Source organism: Sceloporus undulatus, chromosome 6 (assembly GCF_019175285.1).
Source record: "Sceloporus undulatus isolate JIND9_A2432 ecotype Alabama chromosome 6, SceUnd_v1.1, whole genome shotgun sequence".
NCBI classification, from domain to species: domain Eukaryota; kingdom Metazoa; phylum Chordata; class Lepidosauria; order Squamata; family Phrynosomatidae; genus Sceloporus; species Sceloporus undulatus.
Window position 1 is genome coordinate 29476713 of NC_056527.1, and position 13365 is coordinate 29490077.

Genomic DNA, 13365 nt, shown 5'->3' on the forward strand with positions numbered 1-13365 from the left:
AATCTAAATATATTTCCTTGGAGATTTTTATACATTCAGATAACTTATTACTTAGACATCTTCATGCTTGATCAGGCTATGACTAAGATAAAATATTAAGCTAGATACTGATTTAATTTTAAAGTCTACAATATGGTTGGACCAAATAGGCTTAAATGTCAAAGTATCTAACTGTACTCTTTTCAGCAATGTAGCACTCCAGTTAAATGGTAGTACTGTAATGCTAAAAATATGTACTCATCTCTTTCAACAGATATTATCCATTTCTTTTTAAAACTGAACAGAGAATCTAATTTGCATGTTTAGGTATAATAATATAAAAATATTCTGCAGAAGGCAAGTAGACCATCACGAAAAGATGCTAGCTTAAATAATGTACTCGGTATCCGTCCAGGTGTAGCTGAGCAGCACATAGTACTCAGACATTGAGCTGGTTCCATAATATGCCAGCTGGCATGCAAGCTCTCATAGGAATTGTCTGCCCAGGACATTGTGTTTTCCTTTTATTTAAGTAAATGCCATAGATGCTCTTGAGGAGAGCTGACTTGTTGCAGAGACTTTGCATATGTCAGATGTAATCTTGTTGAAACAAACTTATTACTCATTGTAGCCCTATGAATTTTGTAAAGTTCAGTTTTGCTGGTTTAATCCTTAAGAGCAGTGGTTCTTATCTTGTGGTTTACAGACCCTGAAATGTTCCCACAGGAGGGCTGCAAATGCTTGAAGATTACTCCAACCATCTTTTCCACATAGTAGAGTGGCTGTATGATAGGAGCAAAGGCAGGCTATCTGAGTCTACATGCAGCTGAGTGACATTAGAGCTGACAGTCCACTAGCCTTCCTTTGCCCCCCTACCTCTGTTTCTTTCACTTTCTCTCTCTTACCCTCTCCTTCCTTTCCATGGGCAACATGGGACACCTAAACCAAGGACCTGAGGTGATATAACTGGGAAAGGGCACACCAACATTTCTTCCAAACTCTCTGTTTAAGCAGTGACACCACCAACAAAAACACTTGGTGTCGCCAGTGTCGAACAACTACTAAGGAAGATCAAAGAAGAAACTGCAAAGACAGGTTTATTGTTGAATATAAAGAAACCATGGACAACTTACATACATTCAAACTAGACAATGATGAAATAGAAATAGTAAAAGAGTTCACATATCTGGGATTAAACAATATAGGAATGGGCACTGCAGCCAGGAAAACAGAAGAAGATTAAGAATGTGGAGGACAGCTATGAAAGAACTAGAAAAGATCCTAAAAAACAAAGATACACAACTCAGCACAAAAGTTAGAATCATACAAGCTATTGTATTCCCTATTACCATGTATGGATGTGAGAGCTGGACAGTCAAGAAAGATGATAGGAAGAAAATCAATTCATTTGAGGTGTGGTGCTGGAGAAGAGTGTTGAGGATTCCATGGATAGCCAAAAAGACAAACAAATGGGTCCTAGAACAAATCAAGAAATCTCCCTGGAATTCAAGATGACAAAACTTAGGCTGATGTACTTTGGACACATCATGAGAAGACATGAATCACTGGAAAAAACAATAATGCTAGGAAAGGTGGAGGGAAATGGAAGGAGAGGAAGGTCGCATGCTAGATGGATGGACTCGATTAAACAGATCACAAGTTTGAGTTTGCAGAAGTTGGACAGAGCAGTGGAAGACAGGGGGTCTTGGCAATGTCTTATAGGCAGAGTTGCCATGGGTCGAGATCGACTTGAAGGCAGTTAACAACAAAAACAAAAATCAGAAGACGGCTGATCAGCAGATGGTTTTGTATATATTTAAATATACATCATTTCCCATTTGTTTTGTTGAGTTCTGAAAATAAATGGTAGAAATTTTCAACTTTGTGAAAAAACACCTAGTTTAACAAAACATTTACAGGTTCCCCAAATTGCTCTATATATACTTTAGAACATTTCAGTAAACAATTCCAATCCTTTCCAATATTTTCATGCTGTTTTTCTGTAACATGTATTCCTTGTCCTGTCCACTAGATGTCAGAGTTATTTCCTTGAAATAACTCAGAAGAAATAGAAAGTGAGGAAAGGAAGGGGAGGGGAGGGGAAAAAGGAAAGAAAATGTGGCAGCGCCTTTAAGATAACTCATTTTTATTTTGACATGAGCTTTTGTGAACCCACTTTTGATGCAAATAGAGTGATAATAAGTGCTCAGGCATAAAGAATATTTACACAATTGTGGGGTCCAGATAGGATCCAGAGAGATGTGTGAAAGTAACAAATCTGCTTAACAAAAAAAAAAAAGTTTCCCCAGGGTTCAGAACTCTCTCTAAGAAGATTAGTTTTGTTATATGTAGACTAGCAAGGATTCTTGAATGAATACATGTAGTATGCCGTGAAGCCATTGTCTTTGTCATACCTTAGCTGATGGATTGGAATTTATGAATTCAAGTTCAGCAGTTTCTCTTTTTTAGCGTTGGGATAGAAGTAAACAGAAGTTGTTATTTGTGACCTTTCACACCCACAAATGGATTCAGCCTGTTCAGAGTCACATTTAGAAAATTTTGGATTTGAGACTTGGCAGTAGCTTTGTCCTGTTCCTTATCACACATGCCTAGGCATGTCCTAACATCTTTTTCTCCATTCTTTTTCATCAATTTGAATAGCATCAAAAGAAATATGTTGTCCTTCTTTAGATTTTGAGTGTTCATTACTTCTGCTTTTCTTTGTTTTTACTTCATCCATCATATTCTTCAATAATTTTCTGTTTCCATGTGTCTTTGCTCTCAGTGGTTGACGGTTGTGATGACCATGGCCTGGGGGTTACATGGCGTCTCAGGCCATAAACTCTGTACTTTATGTGAGAGGAAGATAGCCCCTTCAGATGGTCACTCTTTTTTTTTCCCTTGGCCAGGGCCATATGGTACAAGCCTTCTGTGTATATTAGGGTTTCACCAAAGAAGGCAATTGGTTTCAGTAACTTCATCTTCTGATTCTCTCTTGAGAGGAGGTGTTGAGTATAGGAAGTCAGATAGCCCTAAATTGGCCCTTGATACAGATTTCATCTCAGTCTGTAAGCATCCTTCACTGTAAGGGCTCGGAATGTCATCTTCTGTGGCATTGGATATGTCTTTCATGCAGGTGCCAAAACTAGGTTTATAACTACGGTCACCAGTGTCAGCATCTGGTTTGGATCTGGCATTGGTTTCATGCTCTACTTCATCCTCTTTATTGACATCATCCTCTTGCATCACTGCCACATCTTGAACTTTGGGCAAGTTACTTGGGGAAACTCTTCTGTAAGATGCACATCAGACTTTGTACTTCAGCTGAACAGGTTTCCAAAATTCTATATAAAAAAAAAGATAAGAGAACAAGATCAAGAAGAGCAACAGTATGTTATATCTTGGTCTTTTATCCATTGTTTATACTCTTGGCACCTACATTATCAGAATTTCTTCTGCTACTTATGGTAGCCATTTCTAGTTCTCTGCTCCAGCCCCTGTTTCAGTTCAGATTCTACTTTTCTCCCTTTTTGGTTTTGATGTTGGCACCGACAGACGTTGAGTCTGATACACATTTAACAGACCCCAATATAAGAGAATATTACGTTGTCTCTTTCTCAAGTTTCAATGCTAGAATGCTACCAAAGAGAGCTTAATGAGCAGCAGGCTAAGGATGATGTCCTTTTGGTAGTATCTTACTCTGAAAGAGAAATTTTAGAGTGTTTCCCAATAAGAGAGAGCCTCAAAATATTCCCTGCTTGCCGGGGATACTTTCAGATATTAAAAATCCCCTCCTCTGCCACTTATCTTAACAGAGAAGATTCTGCAACCTGTTCTTACCAACACCACAACATCTTTCTGATTTACGTGTGTCAGTTAGATACACAGAGAGCTTTGCCAAGGGGTACTGGCACTTGGAATACTTTGTAATATTTTGTCTAGGATTTGCACTTACAGTGCCAATGAGTGTTGCATGAAGATCTATGAAGCAGACTTTCCTGCTCACCTTTATACATTGAGGATCATTGTAGAGACTTCTCAAAGGAAGGACAGCAAGAAGTCACATTCCATTCCAGTGGGCAAAGAAGGACAACAATTGGACCTTATTGACATAGGTTGTATGACATAGCCTGAACTATCAGAGGAAACAACTGCCAGCCATGCATGGTTGCCTACTGGCTTGTTCTATTGTCTATATTACAATAAATTTAAATGAAAAAATAATAAGCTCCAAAAGGATAGATCACTAGAAGAATGTTGCCTCTCTTCAAGCTGAAACATATTGCCTTGCTGGTTAGCAAATTAACATACTCATCATGTTTTGGTCTGCACCTCTAAAGTAATAGCAGGAGTCATTGTGTTGCAAAGATGCACCTGGCTAAGGTTTGTTGGTGTTCCTGGTGTCATGATGGAAAACTCTTCTTATACTGTATGCTGAAATTTTTTGTAATGTCAACTCTGATGATCAACTAGAAAAAACAAATGCTGGGAAAAGTTGAAGACATTAGGAAAAAAAGGAGGATTGGATTATACTTGGATTGATTCAGTAAATGCTAACCAAGACCTTAGAATAACAATGGCATCAAATAAGTCTTGGATATCAGGAGTAAAACAGCTTATAAATAAGGTATTTTTAAAAGAGAAAGTGCTTGCAGATTTTGAGTGTACACAGGTAAAATATTATGATAGAATAACTTTTAGTGGATCTAAGGCCTGGTACAAATGGGCCCGATGTGGTGTGCTGGCGCCGTGCTAGGGTTACAGAACCGCATTTTGCTGCTTCTGCGTGGCCAGGAAAAGCGCCGGGTTGGAGCCGCAGGGGCTGCTAGTGAGGCTGCCCTGCCTCCAACCCAGCAAAAAAGGGGCGGCTGTGGACCGCCCCTTTTATGTGGTCTGTACCGTGCCTAAGTTACTAAAATGTGAAGTCCCCTCAACGATAATCTCTGGCATTCAGTTTTGTATGACATAAAATGGTTTGCTCTTTCTTAGGCAAGTATCTGAAGAAGAAGAAAGATTTATCAAAGATCGGGAAGAAAAAAGAATGCAGTCCCTTCAGCGGTATGTTTAGAAGGTTCAATTGTCTTAATTGTACTTTTAAGTTATACGTATTTGTTTAGAGAACTGCTCTCTCCCTGCTGGGTTATAGTGAAAGTAAGCTATAAAAACTTTTCGACTCCAACATCAAGCTAGAGGCTCTGAGCCCATAAAATCAGCAATGTAGGGCATGGAGATAATTTCCTGGCTTGTAACAAGAAGGTGTCCAGGTCAGTTTTTGGTCAGTGATGGCGGAAAGGCAACAGAAAGGATACAGCAGTTCTGGGCCAGTAAGCCATAGTAATTCTTAAGCTCCTGGGCAGCAAGATTTTCAGTCCTAGTGCTCCTTTATTTTGATATCTGTGCTTCTGCTGGATCAACAAAGTTGGAACACGAGTGTGGTACGCACTAGTAACTGCAATATTTCATACAAAATATAGAACAAAAATGACTTTGTTTTATATATTGTTGTTCAATTACGGTGTTTGCCTGATGACACTACAGAAATACAGTGGGACCTTCCCTTACGTGAGGATCCATTCCGAATCACCCCATGTAAGGGGAATTCTGCATATGCTTGCACCCCATTGCAAACAATGGGGTGCGTGCATGTGGCGCGACATGCAGTACTTAAATTTTAAATACAGTACTTAATACAGTACTTAATTTTTTTTCCCTGTGCGTTATTAACACAGATAGATGGTTCATTGAATGCATGCATATATGTTTACTTACTTGTTTTTCACTGAGCCATTTTATGAGTTATTGTATAAGTTTTGTAGGCTTTAACAAATATCCTGTAACTTACCCTAGAACAGGGGTGAGCAACTGCAGTGGGGCCAGAGTTCAGTTTTCTCCCTTGGGTATCCTCTGAAGGCTAAATAGACCATTAATAAACGAACAACAACTTATAGGCCAGAAGTCTATTTCGTAGTTTTTAAAGATCGGTAATTTTTATGTTATACAGTGCTGGGCAATCAATGTAGAAGATAAATTTCTTCTGAATTCCCAGGAGAAGCAATTCAGCCCCTCTCCCTTTTTTGTTTTTTGATTTGGACAGAAAAAGGGCAGTCAGGAGAGTCTCAAGAGATCTAAGGGAAGCAGAAGCCCCAAGGATGTGTTTGCTCACCCCTGTCTTAATGCTATAGCAGCTTGTGCTTTAAGATGTGTTCAGGATGGTGTCATATAGAGATGTCTTTATCTTGATTGCCAAATCTAACATGAGTCACATGGTTACATGTGCCTACTAGAGAGCAAAAGGATGATGGAGATGGTTTGTTCTCCCTGTGCTCCAATCCCAAAATAAAACAAACAATAATACTGTACTCACAATTTAGATCCCATTGTTGCTTTTTTGGAATCATTACGTTTTATAACATGGTGGTTGGGTTACAGCTCTGCATTTAAAAGCTGTTGTTGTGTATTACCTTTGTCTCCAGTAACTGCTTCTGCAATTGAAGTGAAAGGATGCAGTCTAAAGATCAGTTGAGGGAAGTCAAGTCCCACAAAGTCTCTCCCCCACCTGTGGGGGCAATACACTGTGGGTGCTTATGGGGAGTGGCCTTCTCTGCTGTAGTACCTCTGTTGTGGAAACAATGCTCTTAGAGGCCCAGTTGGCACAGACAGTGGCTCTATTTTATTGCCAGATTAAAACCCCAGATGAGAACATTAGACCCCAAAGCCTTTAATTGATTTTATCAAAATCTGCACATATGCATAGTTTTAAATTTTCTTAACTGGCTTTAAACTGTCTAGTTTTAACTTGCTAGATTGTTTAATGTGTTTTTCATCTGTTTATATTTTTTATTGTTTTATGTTGATTAGGTTGATTTCATAGTACGCTTCCCTGAGATCCTATTATGCAAAGAATATATAAATATTTTAATAAATAAATAGAAATCAGTCAATCAGTTCAGTGAACCTAGTGAGAATCATGCAAATGCTACTGCCATGTTGCGAATCAAAAACTTGGATTTCTTGCCATTTAGTTCATGTCCTTGATGTCATGCTAAATTTATTGTTGGCTTTGGGCTATTGAATAGCAGTAGATCTCTCAGTAGTCCTTTCAACTTCAGCTACTCAGATGATCAGTCTGGGGTTTCCCCCCAATAACCTTAGGCTAGGGAAAAAATCTCTTAAATCTTCTTCTGTCTGAGCTAATATAGTATCTGCCTACTTACTAAAGCCTGTCCAATTTCCCATGTAATGTCAGAACTAAGAAATTATTTGTTCTTGCTTTGAAAAACGGCTTTTATTTTATAAGCAGTTATGTGTGCTAAAATAAAAATATGTTTATTCAGTATGCATATCTCATTCACTGGAACCCTCCCCCTCCTCTGTGGATTGGTGGGAGACACATTTGAATTGAGGGCTGACTTAGGTTTACTCTGTAACAATGCAGATATGAAAATAGCACTGCTGTATGACATCTAATTTGGAATTTGTGCTGTAGTGATGTAGCCCACTGTCAGATCTGTGGATATTAAAAAATTATTCTGCATTGCCATTGTGGAAAGTCAATGAAATGTAAATTGGTCAGAAAAAGTCAGTGCAATTGGTCAAATGACAGGAAAAACCAAGGAAATTGTGATTAAGATTTATTCACATAATGGATATTTTTTTTAGATTCTGCTGTAGGGAGAGCACATTTCTGGCATCTGGAGAATACATGTTTAGTGCTGTAATGAACAAATATCCCAAAGCATGATTATGTCACTTTGAAAATGTTGATTGGCTGATGGTTATAAAAAGTAAAGCTGTATTTCATAATAGGGTTTCAGTCAAGCCATTTTAAAGCAGTATTCAGGGAATACTGGTTAGACTGGATGGCCCTTGAGGTCTCTTCCAACTCTGTGAGTCTATGACATTGGTTTTTATGTAAAGTTTAGTTTAAAATAAGAACAAGAATATTCTGTCCCTTTCCATTGTTTAGAGATAACTTTTATTGAAATTAAAAGTAATTTTTAGAGTAATTTTTAGATAAGAATGTTTTTCTTCAGTTAATAGTGTTTTGCCTGTCAAGTAAAAGAATTGCATTGCAGTTCTTTGGTACGGTAGTTTTAAACAATTTAATCCAACTCTTGTGTAATACAACTTATAAATTTTTAAACTTGTGGTTATTTCTAAATGATGGTCAGGGAAATGGGCAAAAGTTGGGCAAGGAAATTCAAAATAATGTTTTTGGTGGCATCTTTGTTATTTTGAGGCAAAGAGATGACATCAAATTTTATGTTCAAATAGTCATGCAGGCATTATCTGTACTGATTTATTATATTTTGCTTAACTACTCATAATTTTTATTTATATATTCATATTGTTTGCAGGAAACATGAAAGAAAAGTGAAGCATGATGAGATACGTAAGAAATATGGTATGTATAATTCAGTGATTCGTATCTAAAAATTTTCTTTTCAATAGATTGAAGCAGATTCCATCTTGTGCTAGAGTTGCTGCTCCTTGCAGATGTGTACACATATCCATCCCTGGTGGTGCAGTGGTTAAATGCCTGTACTGCAGCCACTTGCTCACAAACCATAAGGTTGCGAGTTCAATCCCAGCCAACAGGGCTCAAGCTTGACTCAGGCGTGCATCCTTTTGGGGTCATTAAAATGGGTACCCAGGATGTTGGGGCAATTGGCTTACAACTCTGGCCCTCCAGGTGTTTTGGACTTCAGCTCCCAGAAGCCTCAGCCATCTTGTTTAATGGTCTGTGAATCTGGGAGCTTCTGGGAGCTGAAGGCCAAAACATCCAGAGGGCCAGAGTTTGGACATCACTGGCTTAGGGAGTGCTTAAGTGCACTGATAAGTGGTATAGAAATGTACTTGCAATTGCTATTGCTACTATAGCAGGATTTTGTTGCACATACAAAGCTCGTGTGTTAAGCATCCAGTGAACATGTTTATGTTTATCTTAGCATGTTTGTAGGACTTTCAGCATTACAAGATTGAGTGTAATGTTTAAATCTTATTGAATGTTGAAGGTGTCAGTTGCTAGGGATGATAGTAAGAAAATGGAAAATAGGACAGAATTGTCAGTTGTAGCATATCCTGGAGACAAGTAAATGCATATGGTCACTTTGAATAGAAGTGTGTCTACATGTTAGCCTACCCTTTCTGTGAAGATAAATAGTAGCAAAGCATTCCAGTTGAGAACTTAGCCAGCATTGATTTGCACACTGTAGCTCTATATTGCACAGTAGGAAAAAATTTCAGAAGTGCTGTAAGGCTCTGTTTTAGACTGCCTAGAGTAGGAGCAATATATGGAAATATATCAGAATATTTTTGTTGCAGGTTCTATTTGTTTATTTCACATCTCTTGTAATCCATCCATCCTCCAAATTGCTCAGCAGTGTCACCATATTTTATCTACAAGGCTGTGTGCGTGAAAGAGGGGCTGGCCAAAGCAGAGATTTTAATCCAGGTCTCCTTAGTCAAAGACCATTGCATTGTATACCAGCTTCTCAGTGTTAGGAAATCTTTTATATTCATTTATGAATAAAAAAGCTTTGTACCATGTCAGGTTACAAAAATGAGGTCTGTTGTTAAGCACATGGTAAAATGTATAAAAACTGCCTCTTATTTTAATAGAAAATGTCTTTGTCGTGCTTTCCCCACTCCACCCATTTGTTTTAAAATCCTCCCTAAATTTTTGGTTGTTTAACAAAATCTCCAGAAAAAATCCAGAGAAGTGAAGTAATGTGCAAGCTTTAATGCCATGGAGATACTTTATTTTGATCTTAGAGCCAACAGCTTGCCTAAATATGTGAATTACATGGTGGAAAAAGCACTAAGGGGACAAGTACGGTCAATGTTAAGAATTTTAAATTTACATATGCAGCTGCTTTTTTGCGCTGAACTCTCTCTTATTTTGAGAGGGAGAAAATATACTGCATCAAAGATTAAATTGTTAAAGACAGAGGCATGTTTATACTTTACTTGACTGTAGGAGGAAATCCTGTACCTATGTTTCAGAAATCAGTATAATAAATAAATAACCTGGCATGCTTATGTTGTTAAAGTGTTTAAAGCTCCCAATATTCAAAAGTCTTTATGTTTGCTTATTCTGCACCATCTAGGTAAGGTCCATTGAAGTCCTACTTCATTCTCCTTTCTGGCTTCATTTTCACCAGGCATTCTGTGTGCATCTTAAAGTGTATGTTGTCTAACATAAAGATTGCACTCCCCCCATTTCTTTTAATGCACGCTGAGCTTGGCTACTGTCTAAATTGTATTCTCAATACTTCTGTGCTTCTGCAGAATGATAACAGAATACACTCCACTTGGATTATAAATGGAAGTTACTCCTTTTAAAACTTTCAGCAATAAGCATTTAATTGAGATCCTTTGTCAAAATTAACGTAAAATAGATTAAGTGCTACTAATTCTCCAAGTAATTAAATAGGAGACCAAAGTAAGTATTCCTTCTGCTCTATCACTGTTTAATATCTGTCTAGTTAATACATCATTGTAAATCACATGCAATGCTGGTCTGTTGAAAAAAATACTGCAAAAACATGTGAAGGCATTAGGTCTTAGTGTCTTCATTACTTTCCAGAACAGTTTCTCTTTTAAATAGGCAAGGATGAATGACAGAGTAGCAAATGAATTGTTAACCCATTGCTAAATTAAAATAATCACATCTGAAATGTCAGCCTTGTTTGGAGTTAAGGGAATGCCTTCTCCCCACTTCACCCTTCAGCTTTTCTTGTCCCATTTAAATGGTAATTATACATTTATAATGCATTGCAGGTGTCACTCATTCTAGCCGCAGTCCTTTGGGAGCATTGGGAGCAATAGAGCTTTAATAAGTAGGAATATTTGGTTTGAATGGTTTCTTTGTTGCAGAATCTGTCACTTTTTTCACATGTTCTTGCATGAATACAGTTTGATTGCTCAAATTATATGTTCTTGGTTAAATGAGTTTGAAACCCTTTTAGCTTATGTTCTGCTATGGTAACATTCAATGAGAATAGATGCAATTGTTGTACATTGCCTATAATTTTATGCATAGTGAGAAAAGTATGTCAGCCTTTTATCCTACCCCTTTGTTTAGACTTGAAAAATCCTTTCATATTGTGGGATGAGAAGCAGGCAGATCATGGTCTCAGTGGTGGATCATGCCCATCAGGACTGATGGGCCAGTGGAAGATGAAGCCAAAATTAATAGTAGGCAGAGCCAACTAATTCTGACTTTGTACCTTCTTCTTTGCTTGCAGTGAAACTGCAGAACAATTTCTTAATATTGGCTTCAGTAGAGAATGTCACACTTATTTCTTTTTCAGGCTGAAAAGTGTGGCTTCTGCTTTTCTTTATAGCCACCTCATCCTCTAGTTTAGCCATCATTACAAAGGTGAGAAATGGCAGGGTTAGAGTATACTGTGTTTCTTAGTGAGATTTAAAAATATATATATTATCTTTTGAGTCTCATGCTTTAAAATGGTGGCAGGTGGCTATACCTTTTGCCGTGTAGTTTGGCTGTTCAAGTGTATTTAACCCCCCCCCCCCCCTCCATGTGTTCAGTAGGTCTTTGGTTTTTCTTTCTTCTCTGGGATCTAGAGATGTAATCCAAGTCCCTGCAAACCCCCTCTGATTTTCTGAAATGCCATTACCAGCAGCAGTCCTGTTTCTGAGGGGGGAAACAGACCACCCCAAAAGGGCAGATTGGGGCTGCCGCCATTTTGTGGCCCCAATCTGCCCCTGAGCCGCTTCTTATCTTTAATTTGGCTGTTAAAAAGCCACCTTAAGCTGTCCCACTGCAACCCCAGGGTGGCTTCAAGCCGCCCCCAGAGTGTGCAGCATCAAAACACCACACCCCCGGAACATCTTGAAGCCGCCCTCATCTGGCTGGCTGGGTGGCTTCCAGGCGGCTTTGCCCCACCCTAAGCTTTTGTGGCCGGTCTGCTCCAGCCCTTACTTACATGTTAAGAGTCATATGGTCTGCATGTTCTACTCATGAAGCCTGATAACCGTTTGCAGTTCCTTCCTCCCACACTTCCCAAATACTATATGCAGATTACCCATCTTTTGATATCATCACACTAACACCCCCTTTACCTGCATGCATTTTAAAAACAACTTTTCTTGATGATAAAACTGTGCTTTCAAAAGCTTATACAGAGTTATTTGTGCCTTTTTGGTTGAACTGTTAAAAAGATTACCACAATGTGGAGTTAGTAACATTAGCACTTGAAGAAGGACTTTAATATTCAGAAGAGTTCATGTAGGAACTTACTGTCTTTTAGCCCTGTAGTCTTGAGCTATATAGGTTTCTTCCAGATGAGTGTATACTTGAAAAGGAGAACATATTTTCCCTGCTTGTTACCACGTAAGAAGGAGAAATACAGGCAGTGGCAGATTCCTGCAATATCCTGTTGAGAATAATACTGTGTACATTGTGTGCTCATTAAACCACACAGTTTAGATTGTAAATTACCCATCCTACAGAGGATCTCCTAAGCCCCAAGAAAGCTGCTCACAGGGGAGCAGGAAGAGCACTTGAAATATAATAACAAGGAGCAAGGTTCAAGTAGTAGTCATTGACTCAACATAACAGCTCAAACATTGTACAGGAATTAGTATCATTTCTCAAGTTTCCAAATTTGCCTTTCACCTTCTGTCTAGGAAATGTTTTAATTATTGACTGAAAAAATCCAGTATTTTTAGGCAAGAACTTGCCAAACTGGAAATAAGCTTTGTGTTCGCAAATGAGCGCTTCCATCAAGTATGCAACAAAAATCTGTTCCCTCCTCCTTGTAAGAAACTGGATTGTATCGCTTTGGCTTTCTGTTAGCACATTAGCACAAGACTGTCCAAAGTAGCTAACTTGTGACCTTTGTCTTTTGGAGAAGGGTGTCACCATCTTCTACAGCATGAATTGTTATCTGATCGCTCAGGTTAACCAGAGTCACTCAGGGTAGCAAGTATTTCCACCCTGCTTATCTTTATTATCAATATTATGTATGATTTGGGAAGCAAGAGTGTGATTACCTTATACACTCAACTATAAGTCGATCTCATGTATATGTTGAGGGCAGGTTTTTGGGTCAAAATGATAGATTTTGATATGACCTGTGGATAAATTGAGAGTAAGACTTAGGGTCATGTAACAAAGGATCTAAAGGATGAAGCAAAGGAAAACAATGCCAAAGAACCTAAAAATTACAGGAGGTATATCTCTTTGTATTCACACTGAAAGCTGGATGGATTAAAAAATGGCAGGGGTAGTGCTTCCAGGACAGATTACACTCTTGCATTTCACCATGGAATGGTTTCTATTTTTATGAGAGTTAAGGTACAGTACTTACATTGACCTGTGGATAAGTCGATTCAGATTTTTTGGGTCAATTTTTGACT

The 13365-nt window shown here is 38.3% G+C and overlaps 1 protein-coding gene across 2 annotated transcripts in view; it reads left to right on the forward strand.

The window, feature by feature from the left end:
- Positions 1–13365, forward strand: part of PTTG1IP2 (PTTG1IP family member 2) — a 29953-nt gene that overhangs the window by 14672 nt on the left and 1916 nt on the right. Inside the window, exons 5-6 of one of the 2 annotated variants that reach the window (XM_042476795.1) lie at positions 4969–5037; positions 8337–8383. In XM_042476795.1, the coding sequence (XP_042332729.1) occupies positions 4969–5037; positions 8337–8383 (116 nt within the window). The remainder of the gene's footprint in view (positions 1–4968; positions 5038–8336; positions 8384–13365) is intronic. The other variant, XM_042476796.1, reaches the window with a different exon arrangement.